The sequence below is a fragment of the Cyprinus carpio genome, chromosome A22, assembly GCF_018340385.1.
Source record: "Cyprinus carpio isolate SPL01 chromosome A22, ASM1834038v1, whole genome shotgun sequence".
NCBI lineage: Eukaryota > Metazoa > Chordata > Actinopteri > Cypriniformes > Cyprinidae > Cyprinus > Cyprinus carpio.
In genome coordinates this window covers 21,293,522-21,315,721 of record NC_056593.1, presented here as the reverse complement: position 1 = coordinate 21,315,721, position 22,200 = coordinate 21,293,522, and the positions used below count along the sequence as shown (strand labels likewise).

The following is a 22,200-nucleotide window of genomic DNA, read 5'->3' as shown; positions in this document are numbered from 1 at the left end:
TCATAGAGACAGAATCTGGACAGCATGTTTTTGACACTCTGGACAAGTTGGCTCTGACTTTATTGTGTAATCTGTTTTGTAAGTGTTGTCAGAGCAGGTGTCCAGGTCATCTCTCAGAGTGCTTTGGACGCTGCGTCTGGCTAGTGTCTGTGCTAGCGCTAGCTGCTGCAGCCACGGCTTCTCAGTGAAAGAACTGTGAGGGGAAAACAAAAGACATGTGTCACGTCACCAGCGGTGCCAAACGGAACAGCAAAAATAATGATTGTTTTGCAACAGATTTCCCAAAACACTCCTGCATTTGTCATTAATCGGACAAGCATATTATCTACAAGAGACCGCTTACAAAAACACATATCACAACACTCATTATCCTCTCAAATTTTTTATCCAAATTATCACCCAACCTCAAACCATACAAGCAACACCCCCACCCTACATCCAACTCCAGTTTATGCCGCACATTATTTTTCCCCCTGAAACCAGATAGGCACTATCCCCACCCTGCAGCTGATTTCATTGTTACCAACCTATATTAAGGTTAACTAACCCCCGAGGCATCGGGGGAGACTCAATCATCCGCCCGGAACTGCTTCTGTGTACAACTGCTGGCGCAAGCTAGATTAAAGTGATAATTACATTTTAAATATGGATATTTTTCTTACAAAAACACATTGATTCCCTACAGGAGGCCTTTGTTGCCGTGTGAGACACTTTTTATTATGGATGGGTGGTTTTTATTTAACTTCTTTTGGACTGAAGCAATGCAATACCCACTGACTGCAATGATAGAGCTTGAAAGATCAAAGACAATGTTTAATATAACTCTGACTGGATTTGTCTGAAAGATGAAAGTCATATACACCTAGGATGCCTCGGGGGTGAGTAAAACGCAGCTTAATGTTAATTTTTGGGTGAACCAACCCTTTCACTGGTTTGTGGGGGAAAATAACACTTATGCCATCACAAGAAGGCACACAGTCCCACATCCTTCACTAGCAACTGTGAGCTGTGACGTCAGAGAGTAGACAAGAGGGGGTAATATGTACTATATCAGGGTGACCAAGTTTCAAGTCAAACACACCTAATATGTACCCATATTTGCATCGCTTTGACCATTCTCTGTAGATCCCACTTTCTCACGAGCCATGATTGATCGATTATGCATGTTAATGTCAAACTAATTTGATCATATTTTTCAGCATATGAAAACAGAAAAACAAAGTCAAAACCTGGATAATTTAGGCAATATATATATCCTGGCCAGGATGTTTAGGAAAAAGAGGATGTGCAGTCAGCCTAACTATATATACTATAGAGCCCATGTTTGTGATTCACAATTTTGTGGCCTAATGGCCTAATGTAATCTGAAAGTGGCGGGTTCGAGTCTTAGTACTGGAAGGAATTGTAGTCAATACTAAGGAATGAAGCCCAAGGCATACTTCCGACGGTCTGCACACTGTCTGAGTTACGCAATTTTTGTCATCAGAAGTGTCCATGGACGTCTGCACTTTTCTATGCACTTTTCTGCATACAAAAGATCAGGCATGAAGTGAACGCTGAGACAGAACGAGTCCACTAGGTGGTACTGCGCATGTGTCGAACTCGTCTATCTGTACTCATCCACGGCTGAGTATACTTTGAAAGCTGTGCGTGAGACAGAATGGAACGCGGAAAGTGAAGTATGCTCTCAGGGTGCTCCCTGTTGCTGGCAAAAAAACCTGGATAATCAGAATGGATAGCAATTTCTTTCCCTGTCAATGGAGTAGTCTCAGCCTCAGAAGTCATGCCTACAGACTGTTGGCGGAACGTCTCATGCATAAGACACACAAAATGGGAAACACTTCAGGAGTTTTTGAATTCGTCATCTGATTGGCTGAATTCTACAGGGTTTCTGGGAGATTTGTGTGTTGCCTGAAAACAAAGCCATCGTGATGCCAAACTGTGACAAAACTCGCTTATCAGGATCAACCTAAAGATAGGTTTTCAAAAGCATGTGATGTTCACAACACAGACTCTTGATAACTGAAAATGGTGTTCATGATTAAATGATTTATTGGCTACAAGCCGGTCTGTTTTTGTAGGGACATGTCCACACCCCTAAACAAAAACTGAACAAAACTAACTTGGGCCTCTTAGGCGGGCCTCCTGTCATCCGTCTGAAGGTCTGGCTATGCAAGACTACCAGCAAGAGTCAACTAGCCAAACACTGAGCCCCAAATCCACAGTGTGTACAATTTTAAGCATGTCAACCTCCAAAGGACACAAGAAAGGATTTAACATTGTTATTGTTTATAACTATAACCAACCTAGCAATGGCCAAACAGTAAATGGCATTCTCCCGAAGAGTTCGTCCATTAAGCAGTTTAAAGGTTTCCTGAGGGACGTCAAGTATCTTGTCGGATTTTGAGGATCTACTGATGAGGAAGTGCCTGTGCCTGATGTCTGGAAAAGAATGGGGCAGGGGAACTTTACTGCACCAGTCCTCCATGCTCCCATTGGTATTTTCAGCTGGCAGGATTTCCCTTGGGTTCTTCCCCCCACATGCCCTGTTTCTAGTGATGTTCTGCTCTTGTCTTGTGCTCTTAATGGCCTGGGGAGGATGCAGCTGTGGCAGCACTACTGATGCACTCTGGGAAGGTGGAGCAGCAGGGTAATGACAGACACAGGAAGGACCCACAAAGGATGATGTCACTGGGAAGCCACAGGATGATTCTTTGACCTCTATACATCCTCTCAATGCCCAGCCTCTGGGATTCGAGGACTTCTTCTGCATGGGAAAGCCATCAACATGCACCAGATCACCAAGCTTTCTTCCCAACAAGTGGCGTTCTCTTGCTTGAGCCCTGCAAATCCATATCTTAATTTGAAGGTAGATGTACATTGGTAGAGAGTACCCAGGAAAGTTGACAGTAATGTAAAGTTTTGAAGCTAAACAGGTAACACACTCTCTGCGTCTATGGCGAATTGCGATTTGCAGCAGATTCCTGCCACTGGGATCGCAACAGGCCAGATTTGCAATGCTGCTACTAACAAACAATTTTAAAACCAAGAGTAAGTGTGAATGAACCACAATCAAACGATCCCGGGACACATTATCCTTGTATTTTCCGGAATTTCTGTGTGAAAGAGGCTTATGAGAGATCAATCAAGCACAGTTGGGTTCTATTAAAAGTTGTATAGAGCCCTTAGCATTGGACATTTGCCACATCTTTAGTGTGACATCCTCATCTATTTCTAGTGAGGGTCCCGAAGTTTCCTTGGACAATGAGAAAGTGTTTGATAGGGCAGAAACTCTTCAATAAACTAATGAATAAAAACAATTTCAAGGTATAACTCTTCCCAAATGTTTAAAATTTTTTTTTAATTAATTAATTTATTTTTTGCTATACACAACAAATAATGAGGATATGGTGAACTATTACCTTTCAAAGAGATAAGACTTCCAGTTTTTGTCTAATAAAACAGGTGTAAATTCCATAAAACTACATTCATTAAATTATATAAAATTACAATTATAAAACCACTCAGAACACCTAAAGGCTGGAAAACACTACACAACTTTTGCCTCTGATTTGCAGTCTGGAGGCGTTTGTGCTAGCTGACAAAAGTCATAGCCAGTCTGCAGATTTTGGGCAGTCAGAGTTGACAGACATAACAGAAAATTGCTTAGTATATGATGGGCATGAAACATGTTTGATATTTTGAACAACTTGATATTGTTTTCATTTGTCGTGCATCTACTAGCAAAGAGGTGCATGTTACTGCGCGAGATTGTTGTGTTCAGACTGACTTGAAAGTCTGGTGGTAGTGCGTGACCATCCACAACATACCATCCATAGTCCAGACATACTTTTTTATCTGTATAATGTCTGTGTGTGTATCAGTGATTGGACGGCTTTGTAGATGTGATTTACCAGCTTGCACAGCATAGTCACTGAGCAGGTCACAGTCATAGAGATGAAGGTGGCTCCCAGTGGAGAGTCTGAAGGAACTGACAGGAATACCGAGCTGCAGGGACACCACTGACTTCAGTTTGGACACAAAGGACCTCAGTAAGGTTACTGTTCCCATTATGGGGAGAGTCTCCTTTGTTATGGCACTGAACACATGTAGAATGGCCTTGCTGACTTCCTGTGTGGGACAGAATGTTTACTTGCATCAAAACAAGACAACCAAGTGCAGCATGTTCTTTTAAAGGAAGATATTTGCCTCCCAGTGGTGAGACCTGCTCACTACAGCACAGCAACTGGCACATTTTGCAAGTACTACAAACTAAGGATTGAAAATCCCCAAAATGAGGTAAAATTGCTTTATTTAAACAAAGTGTGAATGTACGGTATATTCTCAAGATCTGTTTTATTTTATGCATGTTTATATGTTTTTGCAACCCTGTAACCAAACTGTATGTCATGTCTGAAAACAGTTTAATGCTCTGATTGAATCCTAGGTAAAATATTTTAATAAAATGAAAAATATGGCAGAATAGGTAACAGGACAGAATCCCATTTTAAGGGGCAGTATAGACATTAGAAGTGTTTACTGCTAGCTACTTTCAATTGTATGTTAGATAATAGTTCACCTTATATATCTCTCTAATAATGAAATACCAAATTGTACTCTAATAGTGCCATGTACATGGATACATATATTAACCTTTATTTTTGAACGTGGTCTTGAGTGCATGCAGTTCCACTATTTGGCTGTATGCATGAAAAAGATTTTATAATATCACAAATATATAATATGCCATTTTTGTATACTATACATGATTACGTTCCAGCTGTATTTTACGGGGGTGATGGGACGTCTTGCAGCTGGGATATGTTGAGTTCCTATGGTGATATGTTAGAGAACACATTTGACAATGAATACTCAAGAACACAAATATTCAGATCAATACTAAACCACCAACTAGCAGAAACCCATCAAAACATAAATTAATCGCCTTTATTGAAACTAACAGAAAACATTTATTCTTTGACTTGCAGTGAACTTTAAAGATTTGAACTTAAACTGACCTTGAGAGTTTTATTGCAAATTTGCATGTGACCTTTTTCTCTTTCTGACTTTGAGCATCTTTGAGTTTATAGGTTGCCAAGAGAAACAAGATACAAACAGAAACCTGCATGTGCTTCAAATCAGTTTGTTTTAGAAGATGACAATGAAAAAATAAAAAAGTGAAAAATGTGTAAAAAAAAAAAGTGCAAAATGTGTGGAAAAGTTAAATATGATCATATTACCCCAATTTCTCAGTCTTTGCACTGGCTACCTATTAAGTTCCGTATCAGTTACAAAATATTATTACTTACCTATAAGTCCCTTAATGGCTTAGCTCCTGTGTACCTAACTAGTCTTCTACCACGCTACAATCCATCACACTCCCTAAGGTCACAAAACCCTGGACTTTTGGTAGTACCTAGGATAGCAAAGTCCACTAAAGGAGGTAGAGCTTTTTCGCATTTGGCTCCCAAACTCTGGAATAGCCTTCCTGATAATGTTCGGGGTTCAGACACACTCTCTCTGTTTAAATCTAGATTAAAAACACACCTCTTTGGCCAAGCATTCAAATAATGCATCTCATAATTTTGGACTGTAGTTATATCTGATCAAATGCGCATTATTATTCTTTAGCTTGGGTTAAACTAATTAATTTTACTTGCCTGGAACAGCAGCTATGCTAATTATGTCTCTATTTGTTTCTCTGTTTTGCCACGGGATTACTAGGATTTACACAAGCTCCAGTCTGGATCCAGAACACCTGAGAAGAGATGATGCCAACCCCTCAGAGGACCTCAGATGATGCTAACCCAGAAACAACATACAGAACTACCACATTTTGCTATAAGTTTGATTGCATAATTGCTGTTATTAGTGTTAATCATCTGTTTGTTTAAGTCTTTTATTGATTTTTCTGAACATTTCTGCTGTATGCACAAAAAACTGACAGTCACCACTGAAAAGCTACTACTAAATATTGTAGAAATCATTGCAATGATTTGTATTGTAAAAAGCGCTATACAAATAAACTTGAATTGAACTGCCAGCTAGTGGCCAAGATTGATACCACAAGCTAATTGTCAACAAGCATTTTTTGAATGAAGAATTTAATAATTCATTTATTTAGGAGAAAATAAGCTCATTAAGACACATTCATTGGTTGTCCAGTAATTTCAAACCAATTCCCTATGAGAAATAACGTGGTTCTCCAGAAAGAAAAATAACCAAAAAAATAAAAAAACAAAAGAAAAGTCTAACCCTGACTTACAGATGTATTTGTTGTTTATTAGTGGTAATAAAGTGCTGCTTTAGCAATAAGCCTAAATGAAATGAGAACACACAATGTTAAGATAACTTGGAGAAATATTATTTATTATTATAATCATGTTAATCATCGAAATCTTCAATACTTATCTTGCTGAATCTGTCCGCTGCTTTTGACACGGTTAACCACCAGATCCTCCTGTCAACCCTACTGGCAAAGTGCATCTCAGGAACCGCACTCCAGTGGTTTGAGTCTTACCTATCAGATAGGTCCTTCAAAGTATCTTGGAGAGGTGAGGTGTCCAAGTCGCAACATCTAACTACTGGGGTGCCTCAGGGCTCAGTTCTTGGACCGCTTCTCTTCTCTGTCTACATGGCATCATTAGGTTCTGTCATTCAGAAACATGGCTTTTCATACCACTGCTATGCTGATGACACTCAACTCTACCTCTCATTCCATCCTGATGATCCGACAGTAGCTGCTCGCATCTCAGCTTGTCTAACAGACATTTCTTGCTGGATAAAGAACCATCACCTTCAACCTTGCCAAAACAGAACACTTGCGTTCAGAACACTGCAAGTGAACGTCGCTTGATTGTGCCATCCCAAAGATGCATAAAGTCCATTTTACGGACTTTTAAATGAAATGTTCCCTCCTGGTGGAATGACCTGCCCAACTCAATCCGAGCAGCTGAGTCCTTAGCCATCTTCAAGAATCAGCTTAAAACACATCTCTTCCATCTTTATTTGACCCTCTATATTGAACTATAGCCTCTATTCTATTCTATTCTATTCTATTCTATTCTATTCTAAAAAAACAAAACTTGTCCCTTATAGATTTGCACTCTATTCATTTGCTGCTTGTTTTCTTTGAAAAAAAAAAACTAACACTTGCTTTCTATTATTTTGTATTCCATCTGTTTTCTTTTCATTTATTATACAATTAACAAAAGCAAAAAGACCTCTAACACTAGCTTGCTCTATTCTTTTTCTATTTTGTTTTCTTTTTATTTATTATATTATTAAAAAAAAAACCTTGCTACGTTAACTACGTTAAGCTAACTGAGACTTGTTATAGCACTTGTATATCATTGCTCTTTTGTTGATTTCGATTGCTTCTATTGTCCTCATTTGTAAGTCGCTTTGGATAAAAGCGTCTGCTAAATGACTAAAATGTAAATGCTTAATTGTTTATTAAATGTTTATTAAATGTTTATTATTGCAATTCTAAATCTAGTGTTGTTAATCTGTGTAGCCATTCAGTTTGAATTATTTAATCGAAAGACAAACCATGCGTGCAGTAATGAGATGAAGGCAAGAGAATTGGAGAGAGAGAGAAAAAAATAATTACATAATTGTATGAAAAAATTAAGTACCATACATTGTATTACGGTAAATAGTAGTACGAAAACTGGTTTCTTTAGTTTTCCCATTAGCCTACCCTCTAACGTTTCAATATATCGATACAGTTCTGATCTGAAGGGGAAAGGTAACGTTTACGCAAAATAATCAGTTATATATAAAAAATAAAAATAAAAACTTTCTGTCAGCGGTCAGTTTTTCTCGTTTCAATGCGCATGCGCACATTTTCAACATGGCGGCCCCCGTTAAGTTGCAGTGTCTTGATGACTTTCCAACACATATTCATCCTCTACATGTGCTTATCAGCAAATCACAATTTACTCAAAAGTTTCCAGACTACACTGGACCCACATACGCGTTGTTATTGTCGCTGATGGACCAACAGTCCCCCTGTAATCGGGGCTTTTTGGTGTGCGCGCACGCGACTTCGGAGGGAGAGACCGATGTAAACATTCCCACGTGCCTCGCTGTTTATGTGAGCAGATCTTTCCTCAAACACTACGGACTGAAGGAGCACTCGCCGGGAACGGTTCGTCCACAGTCTCTGCTGCCTTTAAAGAAGATTGTCATCGGGGCTCGGACGAAGCAGAGCTTTAAATGGGCTTCTTCAGAGAAGTTCTCCAATGCTCTGCTGATCCTGGCGTCCTGTCACGGACAGACTCTGCTGGCGAGGCAAGGAGATGCTCTGCTCATCCCCTACCATCATCTACTGGGTGAAGAAGCCGCACAGGTGCAGCAGTGCCTCTCAGAGGTGATGGTGCTGGAGTGCACACCTGTCAGTCAGGGCAGGATAACAGTGGACACCAGTGTGGTGGTGTCAGACTGCAGAGATCTGGACCTGACCAACACCAGCACCACCACGAGCAGACTGTCAGCTTCCTCTCTCTTTGTCTCTGATTTTGCCCAGTACGCAAGTAGCCTGAGTTCCGGCAGCTCTTTGCTGAACAGTAGAGTGCTGGACTTCAGTGCTTTCTTGCAGGCTCTTGAATGCAGACTCGATGTGCGCGTGGTAGACGTCTCAAATCTCCATAAACCTGGAGGAATTCTGTCTAGACTAGAGCAGAATGAAGGACTGGACGTTGACAGCACTATTTTTGTGCACAAGAGCTTGTTACTGAAGATGGGTGTGTTTAACGGGGAGTGGGTCATTGCGTCCGTCCCAGCAGACAAGGTGAAGAAGACCCCTCAGACTCAGAGTCCTGTCCTGGCCGACCGGGAAAGCAGCTGTGCAATTCCCAATAAGAAGCAGGGACGTGTTCATCTGGTTGCAATCAAAGCTTTTGACACAGTTAGACAGCAAGACATGGATGTGAATGACAACGTGGGCTTCATTTCACCGGTTCAGTGGTTTAACCTGACAGACGGGATGGCAGTGCCTGTTGGAAATAAGACCATCAAAATTAAGGTGAAGTATATAGATATAAAGAACTTCATATATATTGTAAAGCTGCTGTGCGATGATATAGTTTACATTTTCCAAGTGTATAAAAAAATCAAACGGTAGATGTATTCTTACATATCATTGGATATACTTATACATCCAACTTCATATAGAGAGAGTAAATACAAATACATGTTCAAAAGGTTACTTCACAACAGAAAAGACCTATTTAGTACAATTCAGTTCGCTGTAAAATTGCTGATATATATATATGTAAACACCTATTCTATTGAGTCTTACCTCTCAGATAGGTCCTTCAAAGTATCTTGGAGAGGTGAGGTGTCCAAGTCACAACATCTAAGTACTGGGGTGCCTCAGGGCTCAGTTCTTGGACCACTTCTCTTCTCAAGAATGGCCAGATATTATTTTATCAGTCTGCCACTGTATGGAAACACTCAGTGAGGCCTGATGGTCGATCAGATGTCAACAGATGTGTGATTAGTTCTGTGTGTGTGTGTGTGTGTGATTTAATTGAAGCAGAGGTGGAATAAAGTGTTGTCTGAGGCCGAGTCTCAGATCTCCGTGAGCGCGTGTCGATGTGCAGTGCCGCCGTTTGCTAAAGAGCTGCACATCGAAGCCGTCATATCTCCAGACTACAACTCCCATGGGCCCTTCGACAGCATCCTCTACAAACACTTCAGCTCTCCCAGGTGCTCACAGTGCATTTATGGTCATATATGACTGTCTTGCTGGTTTTCCTGAGCGTTGTGTTTGTTTGCAGGCTTGTTCAGCGGGGGAGTATATTGGGAATCCCGTCAGAAGGACATCCTGATCTAATAGAGAACAGCTCTGAAGGAATCCTCAGGTGCGGGTTTATCTTCAGTCGATGCTTTAAAGATCCCTGAAAACCAGTCCTCATGCAGCTTCTGTGTTTCGCAGGTGGCCTGTGCTGTATTGCAGAGTGAAGCAGGTGTGTGGTTTCTCTGCTGAGGAGGAGGAGGTTTCTTCATATCTGGCTGATTCCAGTCACACATCACTATACATGGTGAGAAATGATATCAATAATAGTCCAATCGGAATCATATCATACAGTTCATATATGCAGGTGTGCTCAAGCTCTGATTGGCTGTCCACAGGGAGGCTCCGCCCACAGCCGGTCTCCCTGCTCTGTGCTGCAGAAGGGTTCATCGTTCTGGACGAGTCTTTGTCCTCCGGGTCTGTCCAGCACTGTGGAGCAACTGCTCACTATCATCCAGCCTCACTTCAGTGAAAGGTCTGTATTGTGTATGTATATTATGAATAAGGTGCTCACAACCTCAATATTAATATTACAATATGAAGGACACAAATTCTCATTTAAAAGTTGTGTTGTGAAGCACATTCATTTTGTGTGTCCGTCCTTCTGTAAGAATAGCAAATTTTAACCTTTTGGACTAAAAGGCCTCCCATTGTCAACCACTTGTTCTCTCTCTGTCTCTCTCTCTCTCTCTCTCTCTCTCTCTCTATATATATATATATATATATATAAAAAAAAAAAGAGCATGAATTTTAGTCTTCATTGTATGTGTTAAATAGCATTTAGATTTAGATAAAAGTTAGATTATTGTAATATATTAAAACTAATTTATTGATCTGAATACTTTGAAGTCATCCTGCTGCCTCTGGTTAAGAGCTACTGCTTTAGGCGATGTTTTAAGTGGTAGTCGATGCTATATAATGTTATAACTTTTTTGATTGGCATAATATATATATATATTATTCTCGGCAGCTCTTTAACGTTAAAAAGAGGCTGTTCGGTTCTTCTGATGGGTCCCAATGGCAGTGGTAAAGTTACCGTGGTAAGAGCGGCTAGCAGGAGGCTGCATCTGCATCTGATCAAGGTGAGTTGGGGTTTTTCTGCAGTGTTTTTCCTGAGTTTTGTGTTTTTTCCACAGTTATGAGCATCAGAACCTTCATAAGTTGTGTCTTTCATAGGTTTACAGGAAACTAAACACTGTTGAGTCAAGTAAAACATTAGCATGTTGCTAAGCTAACAAACGCGATGCTCTAACGAGCATTAAAATAGACAAATATTGAATGAAATTGTGCATTTTATTCATACCATTTAACAAATTTGTGGCCAACAAAATTACGTCAAGGGAGCACATGTCACAGTGCTGACTCCTGTTATGGCCATATTTAATAGTCAGAGTTTTTGTCCAAAACAAAACTCCACAGAATACATATGCTTTTTGTCTAGTGTTGTTATATGAACAGAGATGTAAAGGAGGCTGGTGTGTGCAGGTGGATTGCGTCAGTCTCTGTGCAGACACTGCAGCTGCGTGCGAGGCGAAGATGAAGTCTGTCTTTGAGAGAGCGGAGCTCCATCACCCATGTGTTTTGCTGCTGAGAAACCTGCAGCTGCTCGGCCAGTCGCGGGACGGCCCTGAGACCGACTCCAGGGTCACGTCCACCCTCTGCCAGCTCGCAGCAGCTGCTCACGCCAGGTGAGGTGCCAACACGCCAGAGTCCTTCCATTTGCTTTAATGGAAAAGAAAAGAGCTTCAAAGACTGTTGAAAGAACCATATGGCCATTTGTAATCATTTGCTTGCTTTCTTCTCTTCTTCTGCAGTGTGGTGGTGGTGGGGTCTGTGAGCAGCCAGCGAGAGCTGTCCTCAGATGTGATGGCAGCGTTTGTGCACCAGGTGGGGATAGAGAGCCTGTCCGAGGAGCAGCGCAGGACGATGCTGTCCAGCCTCAGTGAGGACCTGCATTTGGGGAAAGACGTCAATCTTGGCCAGATTGCCAAACAGACAGCTGTGAGACTATTGACTGGTCATTCATCTTATCTGTGCTTTCAGATTTAACATATGTACTTTTTTATACATGGTCCTGGTCCAACTTTACATAAGTACATTTGCTTGGCAGTACGGTTTCATGTTGACTTTGTTTCTGTAGGGTTTTGTTTTAGGAGATCTTTGCGCACTTCTTACCAGTGCTGGGAAAGCCGCTCACAGACGACTTCTGCAGACGTAGTAAGTCTTCACCCTGCTGCTGTCAGTCTCCCAGCACTGTTTGTGACCGTTCTGTTGTATGGATCAGAAACTGCTGTGGTGTTTTTTGTGTGTAGTTTTCCAGAAGCAGCGAGTGAGCAGGAAGAGGAGGACCTGTGTGTCTCTGGGGTGAGCGTCACGTCTGAGGACTTCAGCGCGGCTCTGGACGTCCTACAGGAGGCACATTCACAAGCCATCGGAGCCCCAAAAGTACAGTTACCTTGACTTTGTCTTTTGTGTTCATTGTACCCTTATAAAAAAAATTATGTTATATTTATATTAAATGCATTTAGAGTTCTTTTTTGACATGCTTAAGTAGGACTTAAGTACATCTTTATGTGTAGTTTTGTTGTTGAGTATTGTCTTTTAAATATGGTTAAAGTGTACTGCTGATTGTACTGACAAGCATGTATTATAAACTAAAATATGTAACCATGGAGCACAACAGCAGTCATAAGTATCACAGGTATATTTGTAGCAATAGACAACAATACATTGTATGGGTCAAAATTATCAATTTTTCTTTAAAAAAAGAAAAAAAAAGAAAAATCATAGTATATTAAATAAAGATCATGTTCCATGAAGATATTTTGTAAATTTTCTACTGTAAATATATCAAAAATGTATTATCATTAGTAATATGCTTTGCTAAGAACTATATTTGGACATCTTTAAAGGTGATTTTCTCGATATCTTGATTTTTTGCACCCTCAGATTCCAGATTTTCAAATAGTTGTATCTCAGACAAATATCATCCTCCTAACAAACCACACATCAATGGAAAGCTTTTATTCAGCTTTCAGATGATGTATAAATCTTAATTTCAGAAAAATGACCCTTACGACTGGTTTTGTGCTCCAGGGTCACATATACTATAATGTCATTCTATTGAAACTTGTATTTCAAGTATTTAAATAAATAACACACTACAGTTAATAATCAAGTACTTTGCATGCGCTTTAGCATGTAAGTCAGCACATCAAAATAAGTGTATTTCTTAAAAGCATGGCAAAATGTTATTAAAACTGATATGATTTAAACTTTTAATTTGACATTATTGCAAAATGCACTCTTTAAAAGTGTACTTATAATGTGTTAAGAAACACTTTCATTTTAAACATTTAACATATTTTCATTTTGTAACATTATCTGCCAGTAATAGTTTAAAATGATACTTTTAAGTTTTCAAGTTCACTGTAAGTACACATGCAGTACAATTAAGCACACTTCCTTTTCACAAGGGTGATTGTTCAAAAACATTTTTTGTTATGCTGGCTGAAAGTCTCTTCACATCCCAACAGCAATCACTAAGTTAAGTGGCCTAAATGTATTTATATGAATTTATATCATCTGTGGGAGGCGTAGGACCATAAAAATGTTTGTCCAATCAAATTCTTGAGTCTACATACTACTGTCCTGCCTGGAAAGCATTATTATTGTAATATTATGCGCTTTGTACTGTGATGTTTTCTCACCGGTGAATGAGACATGAGGTCACCTGACAGCATTGATGCCGTTTCTCATCGTGCCGCTGTTTATCATCTAGTCTGTCTGTGTGCGGTCATGTGTTTTGGAGGAGGTGTGGCTTTGGAGAGTGATTATGCAGGGAGGGTGGGATCTTATGCTTTCAAAGCTAGCTTGCTATTGCTGGCCTCTCTGAAATCCCCTATACAGTCATAAAGGTCACCCAGAAATGAAGTCTCTGGTGTAATGTACTCTTTACCCAACTTTCAGTAAAATCTCCTGCTTTAAAGCTGTGATTGTGTCTAAAACTCAGTTTCTTCATCTCAGATCCCGTCGGTCAGATGGCAGGACGTCGGTGGACTGCAGCAGGTAAAGAAGGAGATTCTGGACACGATTCAGCTTCCTCTGGAGCATCCAGAGCTGCTCTCGCTGGGGCTGCGGCGCTCCGGACTGCTGCTCTATGGGCCGCCTGGCACCGGAAAAACCCTGCTGGCTAAAGCCGTCGCCACCGAGTGTACCATGACCTTCCTCAGGTGACTACATCACTTTTGAGTTTGAAATATTCAAGAGACTGGTCAGAGTGCAAAACTTTGGTGTTTGTTTTCAGTGTGAAGGGTCCTGAACTCATCAACATGTACGTGGGTCAGAGTGAAGAGAACATTCGAGAGGGTAAGAGCAATGAAATAAACTACTCCTGTCAATCTGTTGTCCACTGTATTTATTTCACTGAGCTGGTTAACGTCTCTCTCTCTGTCCGACAGTGTTCAGTAAGGCCAGAACCGCTGCTCCCTGTGTTATTTTCTTTGATGAGCTGGACTCTTTGGCTCCTAATAGAGGCCACAGTGGGGACTCAGGAGGGGTGATGGACAGGTCAGCATCGCATGTGCAGATACTAAACTCAAAATAACACCAGTCCCGTCCATGAATGAATCATTCAGTGTCATTTGCGAACCATTTCAAAAGAATCAGCTCATTCACGTATCAGACATGGGATCCTGCCTCAGGATTTCCTCAGTTCAGAATAACGTGGAAAGATATATTATGCCTTATAGTCACATTTAGCAGATTAAAGCTGGGCGATAATATAGTTACATTTGTGATGGTATAACAAATCAAGCAGTTGAGATTTGCTGAATAATATCTATAGCTTTACATACACTGAATGTATACCAATAAAGTTGGATATGCTCATGTATCTAATATTTAGAGCTTTGTAAAGATTATATAGTTTACATATCTTGCGACATTAAAAGCTATGACAGAGCAGACATTTTCTATCGCTTTATGTGAGTGTACTGTACTATGGGGTTATTTTTGTTCCTTTATTCCAAATAAATACATTATGATCCACAAATAAATGTAAAGCTCTCACAATTCCACAGATAGGTGGACTCCACCCACATCTACTCAAGCCAATCACATAACAGCCACATTGCGCTGACCAATCATAGCACGCCATCACTATAACTAATCACGTTTTGCTCTCGCTCAGGGTGGTCTCCTTCATATAACCTCACTCACTCATCTGCATTGGCTGAGATAGGAAGTCATATCATATGGACAGATATGGACTCATATTTGGTCTTCTACATGATATTTTGTCCTATATTTGTGCAAGCGTGGAGTACTTCAGAAGGAGAATGGGGCATCAGTTTACTGCCGACGATTCCAAACCGAAACAATCACCACCACGGGTGTAAAGTGAATCTATTACCACCTCCTGAGTGTAAAGCAAAACGTGATTGGTCATCATAGGGTTGTAGCTCTGCTATCTGATTGGCTTGAGTAGACGGTGGGTGGAGTCCACTTATTTGTGGACTTTTCAGCACATCTTGATGCAAGAAATATTTCAAAATCCACAAATGCATGCGGTTATTGAACTGAACTGTTGTTGTTATTGAACTACTCAAGCTGAATAAAGACTGTTTTCCTGCATGAATTTGGATTTGCCTCAGTTTTTTTATTTTTCGTTATTGATTCTGGTACTTTCCTGTTTAATACTGTGAAGCTGCTTTGAAACAATGTGTATTGTTGCATCATGACAAGCCAGGTTTTGTCATTTTTTTTATTATTAGGGTTGTGTCGCAGCTTTTAGCAGAGCTGGACGGTCTTCATTCGTCTGGAGATGTCTTTGTGATCGGAGCAACTAATCGCCCAGATCTACTGGACCAATCCCTGCTCAGGCCTGGCAGGTAAATTCATTCAGATTCAGTTGCTTTTCAGTTTGTCTTGCATTCTTGCATTTTTGCATGTTTCCCCCCAGGTTTGATAAGTTGGTGTATGTTGGTGTGAATGAAGACAGAGAGTCTCAGCTGCAGGTTCTGAAGGCGGTCTTGCGCAGGTGAGTGTGTCCATCATGTCGCTCCTCTCTCTCAGTACTGGAGGGTGTGTGTTGTTGCTGGTGACTCTCTGCTGGTGTTCTGCTTGCAGGTTTAAAGTGGATCCCAGCGTGTGTCTGTCGGAGGTCGTGGAGTCCTGTCCTCCTCAGCTGACTGGAGCGGATCTCTACGCGCTCTGTTCGGATGCCATGATGTGCGCCATCAAGAGGAAGATTTCACGAATCACTGAAGGTATGTGGAAAAATATACCAGTGAAGGATGAATGGGCTTTTCTGATTATGTGACTCAGGGGTGAGTAACCACGCCAAACTAAATGGCAAATGTTACAGGAAATGCCACAGTCCCTGTTACCTCCGGTCCTCAGAGCTGTAAGGGCTGCATGTTTGTTGGTCATTAGGATTTCAGCACCACACCACATGCAGGAGGAGGATGTTATTTCTCTAGAGAAGATAAGCATTTTACTTCCAGAAATCATTTTAATATGATGATTTAGTGTTCAGTTATTAGTGTTCAGTATTTTATTGGTTCTCAATTATTAAGAAACATTTCTTATTTCTTTTTTTTTATGAATATAAAGTTTAAAAGAACAGCATTTACTTGAAATAGAAATCTTTCTAAATATCTTTACTGTCACTTTCAATCAGTTTAATGCTTTCTTGCTGAATAAAAGTATTATTATTATTAGATTTTATTATTTATTTATTTTTTTACTGTTTTTGATTAAATAAGACTTCTTTCAAAAACATTGTAAAAATATTAATTATAATAATTTTAAATAATATGAATTATTTATAATTACATTATATATAATTACATACAAAATAAATTTGTTTCAGTTTAACACATTAGAAATATTTAATGCAGTTAATGCAGGGGCGGAGCTAGGGAATTTTCCTGTCCTGTCAGGCCGTTATACTGTGATCATAGCGTATGCTCTTCAGTTGCACACACAAATGCAGCAGCCCGTGCTGTATATAGGCTCATTTCATATTAAAGCGCAAAAGAAACTACGAGCGTGCAATGTCATAGTTGTTGTCAGTTAAGTCATGAAGTTACCAAAAAGGTATTTAATGTTGCCTTAAAACTGCATGCAGGTATTTGTTACATATGAATCAGATTTAAGAACATTTCTCTGAAATGCAGTGGTTTTCAAACTGTCCTGGAGCTGCAGCACGGTCTCCCTCATCTAACACACCTGATTCAACTCCTCAGCTCATCAGAGAGACTTTAAGAGTACATTCACACGGGGCGTCTGCGTCGACGCTTGATAGAGCGCATTTATGAAGCTTGGTGCTGACATGACCGTCATAGTGACAATAGCCAATCACATTTTTCTGGTGTTGCATGATCGCGATTGGCTAGGGTCTACACCAGGGCATTTGCATAAGGTGATCTGATTGGCTGACGCCTGCATTGGTGCTTGAAAAGTTGAAAAGTTTTCAACTTCTGCCGCAAGCAACGGACCCACAATTCAGTTCGGCAACACCTGACGTCACTCCATTCAAAGTGAATAAGAGGCGTTGATGCCGACTGAGGTGGTAAGAGCTGAGGTGGGTAAAGAGTTATGAGAAACTATGATGCGTGTCAGATCCGCATCATGTTCAACAGCCGAAATAGTCAAGTCACCTTTATTTATATAGTGCTTTAAACAAAAAAGATTGCGTCAAAGCAACTGAACAACATTAATTAGGAAAACAGTATGACAATAATGCAAAATGACAGTTAAAGCAGTTCATCATTGAATTCAGTGATGTCATCATGCAGCTCAGTTCAGTTTAAATAGTATCTGTGCAATAATTTGCAATCAAGTCACCGATATCGCTGTAAATGAAGTGTCCACCAACTAAGCAAGCCAGAGGCGACAGTCGGCAAGGAACCAAAACTCCATCAGTGACAGAATGGAGAAAAAAAACCTTGGGAGAAACCAGACTCAGTCGGGGGGCCAGTTCTCCTCTGGCTAGACGAAACCAGCAGTTCAATTCCAGGCTGCAGCAAAGTCAGATTGTGCAGAAGAATCATCTGTTTCCTGTGGTCTTGTCCCGATGGTCGTCTGAGACAAGGTCTTTACAGGGGATCTATATCTAAGGATACATCTCTCCTGGTCTCCGCTGTCTAAAATAACCTAATAACCACTGCTATCATGGCTGTTCATCAAAGAACAAAAGAAAGCTTTAAGGATACATCTATATTTAATTTAGAATTTAGTGTTTGATAATTATTTATAAAGAGTTTTATTCAATTTCTGTATATTTCATAATTGCTGATGGGCACAGGTAAATTTGACATTTATTATAATGGGTTTATGTGTTTAAGATTCACCTAAATTGAAAGTTATTTTTTAAAATCTAATAAAAGTTAAAATTGACAACTCTCAATTATACTGTAATGTTGAATGGCTAGTCATTGGTTAAATATTAGAAAAAATTCACAAAGACATCAGTAGTATTGGTATCAGTGATACTCACCTTCAGCCATATACAGATGCCATTAAATAAATATTAAAAATATACTGTCTTTGTTGTTTCTACATTCATTTGAAGATTGAATGTGAAATTATTGCAGTATAAAAGTAAATTTTAAGTCAAGTCAAGTCACTTTTATTTATATAGCGTTTTAAACAAAACAGATTGTTTCAACTGAACAACATTAATTAGGAAAACAGTGTGTCAATAATGCAAAATGACAGTTAAACGAAGTTCATCATTGAATTCAGTGATGTCATCATGCAGCTCAGTTCAGTTTAAATCGTATCTGTGCAATAATTTGCAATCAAGTCAATGATATCGCTGTAAATGAAGTGTCCCCAACTAAGCAAGTCAGAGGCGACAGCGGCAAGGAACCAAAACTCCATCAGTGAGAGAATGGAGAAAAAACCTTGGGAGAAACCAGGCTTAGTCGGGGGGCCAGTTCTCCATGAAACCAGCAGTTCAATTCCAGGCTGCAGCAAAGTCAGTTTGTGCAGAAGAATCATCTGATTCCTGTGGTCTTGTCCCGGTGGTCGTCTGAGACAAGGTCTTTACAGGGGATCTGTATCTGGGGCTCTAGTCCTGGTCTCCACTGTCTTTCAGGGCTGTAGAGGTCCTTTCTAGGTGCTGATCCACCATCTGGGCTGGATACATACTGGATCTGGTGGCTACGGTGACCTTGCAATAAGAGAGAAACAGACTAGTATTAGCGTAGATGCTATTCTTCTAATGATGTAGCAAGTACATCGGGTGTTATGGGAAGTGTTCCCGGTTCCGGTTTACCTAATTAATGCAGCCTAAAAATCCTTGACTTTGATATTCTAGGTATTATCAAATTGCCTGAGTTTTGAGAATGCAGCGGACGTGGAGGACTATAATGTAACAACAGCTCGTTCAAATACTGAGGTGCTAAACCATTCAGGGCTTTATAAGTAATAAGCAAGATTTTAAAATCTATACGATGTTTGATAGGGAGCCAGTGCAGTGTTGACAGGACCGGGCTAATATGATCATACTTCCTGGTTCTAGTAAGAACTCAAGCTGGTGCATTTTGGACTAACTGGAGTTTGTTTACTAATCGTGCAGAACAACCACCCAATAGAGCATTACAATAGTCTAACCTTGAGGTCATAAACGCATGGATTAACATTTCTACATTTGACATTGAGAGCATCGGCCGTAATTTAGATATATTTTTGAGATGGAAAAATGCAGTTTACAAATGCTAGAAACGTGGCTTTCTAAGGAAAGATTGCTATCAAATAGCACACCTAGGTTCCTAACTGATGACGAAGAATTGACAGAGCAGCCATCAAGGCTTAGACAGAGTTCAAGGTCATTACATGCAGAGCTTTTAGGTCCTATAATTAACACCTCTGTTTTTTCAGAATTTAGCAGTAAGAAATTACTCATCATACAGTTTTTTATATCGACTATGCATTCCACTAGTTTTTCAAATTGGTATGTTTCTTCGGGCCGCAAAGAAATATAGAGCTGAGTATCATTAGCATAACGGTGAAAGCTAACACCATTTTTCCTGATGATATCTCCCAAGGGTAGCATGTAAAGCTTGAAGAGTAAAGGCCCTAGTACTGAACCTTGAGGTACTCCATACTTGAAAACTTTAATGTAAGGTGGGATTAATCGCGATTCATTTCAGAAAAAAAAAAATACATATATTTATTATTATTTAATGATAAGTGAATAAAAAGTGAAACTTGTTCATTAGTTTTGTGTAGGAACTTTAAATATATATATATATATATATATATATATATATATATATATATATATATATATATATACAAATTCAAAAAATCAACTATTTAATGATAAGTGAATAAAAAGTGAAACTTGTTCATTAGTTTTGTGTAGGAACTTGAAAACACTCCTTTGATCCTTCATCTTTGTAAAATACACAGACAGACTAATCAGCATGTTCAAACATTCCCTTCAATGCAAATATTTGCAATATATTAAGAAACAAAATACCAAAACATTTGTGCCTGTGCATTTGTCAGTCTACATCTGTGATCTTTATTGGTTAAGCGTTTAGAAGATGGAGCTATGTTTGAACCAAAAATAACTTAAAAGTAACATTTTATGCATGAAACCCATGTGTCCATATTCCAGCTACTCGCTCTGAGCCTAAAAACATACTCTACGCAAACGCTATGCAGGACTTTGACCTCATTCTAACCCTGTGCTTTTGGCAATGCATTGGTCAAGCATTCACATGTGCATTTGTCTGCTTGAGTAGAGGATGTTTCTGGCCTCTCTGCTTCTTTCTCAATGTCTTCATTACTTGCCTTCACTCTTTCTTCATCTCTGTGTCTGTGATGCAGGTGTGGATTCAGAGGCCAGTGCTCTGACTCTGTGTTCAGAAGACTTCAGAGAGGCTCTGGCAGGCCTTCAGCCATCCGTCTCTGAGCAGCAGCTCAACAGATACAAGCTCATCCAGCAGAAATTCAACATAAAATAACATCCCAAACACTCGCCCATCTGAAATCATTCCTCTGGTGGGACCTTCTGAAGCTTAAGGTTTTGCACTGTGTCCTAACCAGACCCGGGGTAATGAAGCTACTCTCATTGGTCCATATAGCTGACTATTAAATGTCAAATATCGTCTGATTGGCTGTGATTGTTTTATGTTGCACAGTAGTTTCTAAAGAAAAGAAATGAGTTAAAAGTTGAACCTGCTCATGTTTACTTGCCTATCCCACAGGATTTCTGTTCATCTTCCTTAATGGGTTTCGTATTTAATGCTTGAACAGAAATCAGATCAGGCTGAAAAATGCAGAATCAGATGCCATTGAAGAAATCAGATTAAATAGAACGAAAGCTGATTTCTAACTAGCACTGCAAAAGCCACAACTAAAGAGAAACATCAGCTAGACTGTGTGTGTGTGTGTGTGTGAAGTGTACTTAATTACAGTGTTTTCGTGAATGAAGTGAAATTACTCATGCACAGTAGATAAATTCACATGAATCACCCTCAGGGCTTTGATTTTAACGTATTGGCTCGCATTGGTCACACTTTATATTAAGTGCTTAGTTTTGGATCATTTAATTAGTAATTAATTAATTTGCTATGCAAATGTTAAAAAGGGCTGATAGCAGTGGTTTATGTCTAAAAATGTTAATGAGATTTTATTTTTTAAATGTTTATATTTTTCTGGATTTATTAATGTGTAATTACTATTTCATTACTATGTTGTTATTACATATATAACAAAGGACAAATGGGACGACTTAATATGAAGTATTACCTTGTTTATTCAAAGAATTACTGAAAAGAATCTTAAAATCCTCTGAAATTAAACGCATGCGATTCTTCAAAGAAATCTGTGCTTTGCTTTGACATAGTAGCTAGATATAGAAGACAATATGAACACAAAAGACAGAATTGTTCAAAAGAAAAAAATAAGTTTCAAACTGTGCAAGCATATATTTTGACTCATTGTGCTGTAACTTGTTGCTGGAAGTGTGATGAGTGAATCTCACGAGAAATGTCAAGAAATGTTTGTCATATTTCACCCCAAACTCAGATGAAGCAAGAATCAAGTTAGAATTTGAAATAAGTATTTATAAAATATTAAATAAAAACATTTATAAAATATATGAATGATATTTTGCATGCGGATTTTTACATAAAAATTATAATTGTATTTATACTTGATATCATTTGTTTTCATTTTCATTAGTGTACCATAGTAATGAGAATCTAATGAGAGTAACTATTGAAAAAAATAAAATGTATTCAGTAATGAGAAGTTTTTATTAATAACTATGTAGACATCATCATCAACAAAAAAATATCAAAATAAAAACATGCTTTATGAGATACACAAAACATCACAAAAATTTTATAAAAAAAAATATATACACATCCACA

General features: G+C 39.2%; 2 protein-coding genes across 2 annotated transcripts; one reads left to right on the top strand and one right to left on the bottom strand.

Annotated features, from left to right (window-relative positions):
- Nucleotides 1–4,143, bottom strand: LOC122135034 (protein ANKUB1-like; the record flags this gene model as incomplete). The annotated part of the gene is made up of 3 exons (XM_042712487.1): nucleotides 1–193; nucleotides 2,307–3,130; nucleotides 3,784–4,143. Coding segments are annotated over 3 exons (1,377 nt in total), but the record flags the coding sequence as incomplete, so codon positions are not given.
- Nucleotides 4,144–7,817: 3,674 nt separating this feature from the next.
- Nucleotides 7,818–21,397, top strand: pex6 (peroxisomal biogenesis factor 6). Its single transcript, XM_042712227.1, has 17 exons — nucleotides 7,818–9,028; nucleotides 9,545–9,714; nucleotides 9,786–9,869; nucleotides 9,944–10,049; nucleotides 10,141–10,277; nucleotides 10,773–10,884; nucleotides 11,288–11,490; nucleotides 11,617–11,803; nucleotides 11,943–12,019; nucleotides 12,115–12,247; nucleotides 13,829–14,034; nucleotides 14,109–14,170; nucleotides 14,263–14,371; nucleotides 15,577–15,693; nucleotides 15,765–15,842; nucleotides 15,932–16,071; nucleotides 20,651–21,397. Exons 1-17 carry the CDS (start codon nucleotides 7,856–7,858, stop codon nucleotides 20,785–20,787), a joined length of 3,231 nt encoding a protein of 1,076 aa, XP_042568161.1. The 5' UTR covers nucleotides 7,818–7,855; the 3' UTR covers nucleotides 20,788–21,397.
- The last annotated feature ends 803 nt before the right edge of the window (nucleotides 21,398–22,200 follow it).

What these genes read in the sequence shown, in the direction of transcription:
- pex6 (XM_042712227.1), top strand. Translation starts at nt 7,856, where the DNA reads ATGGCGGCCCCCGTTAAGTTGCAGTGTCTTGATGACTTTCCAACACAT. An exon ending in AGATTGCCAAACAGACAGCT is followed by an intron (nt 11,804 to 11,942) that starts GTGAGACTATTG and finishes TTGTTTCTGTAG; the next exon opens with GGTTTTGTTTTAGGAGATCT. An exon ending in CTGAAGGCGGTCTTGCGCAG is followed by an intron (nt 15,843 to 15,931) that starts GTGAGTGTGTCC and finishes TTCTGCTTGCAG; the next exon opens with GTTTAAAGTGGATCCCAGCG.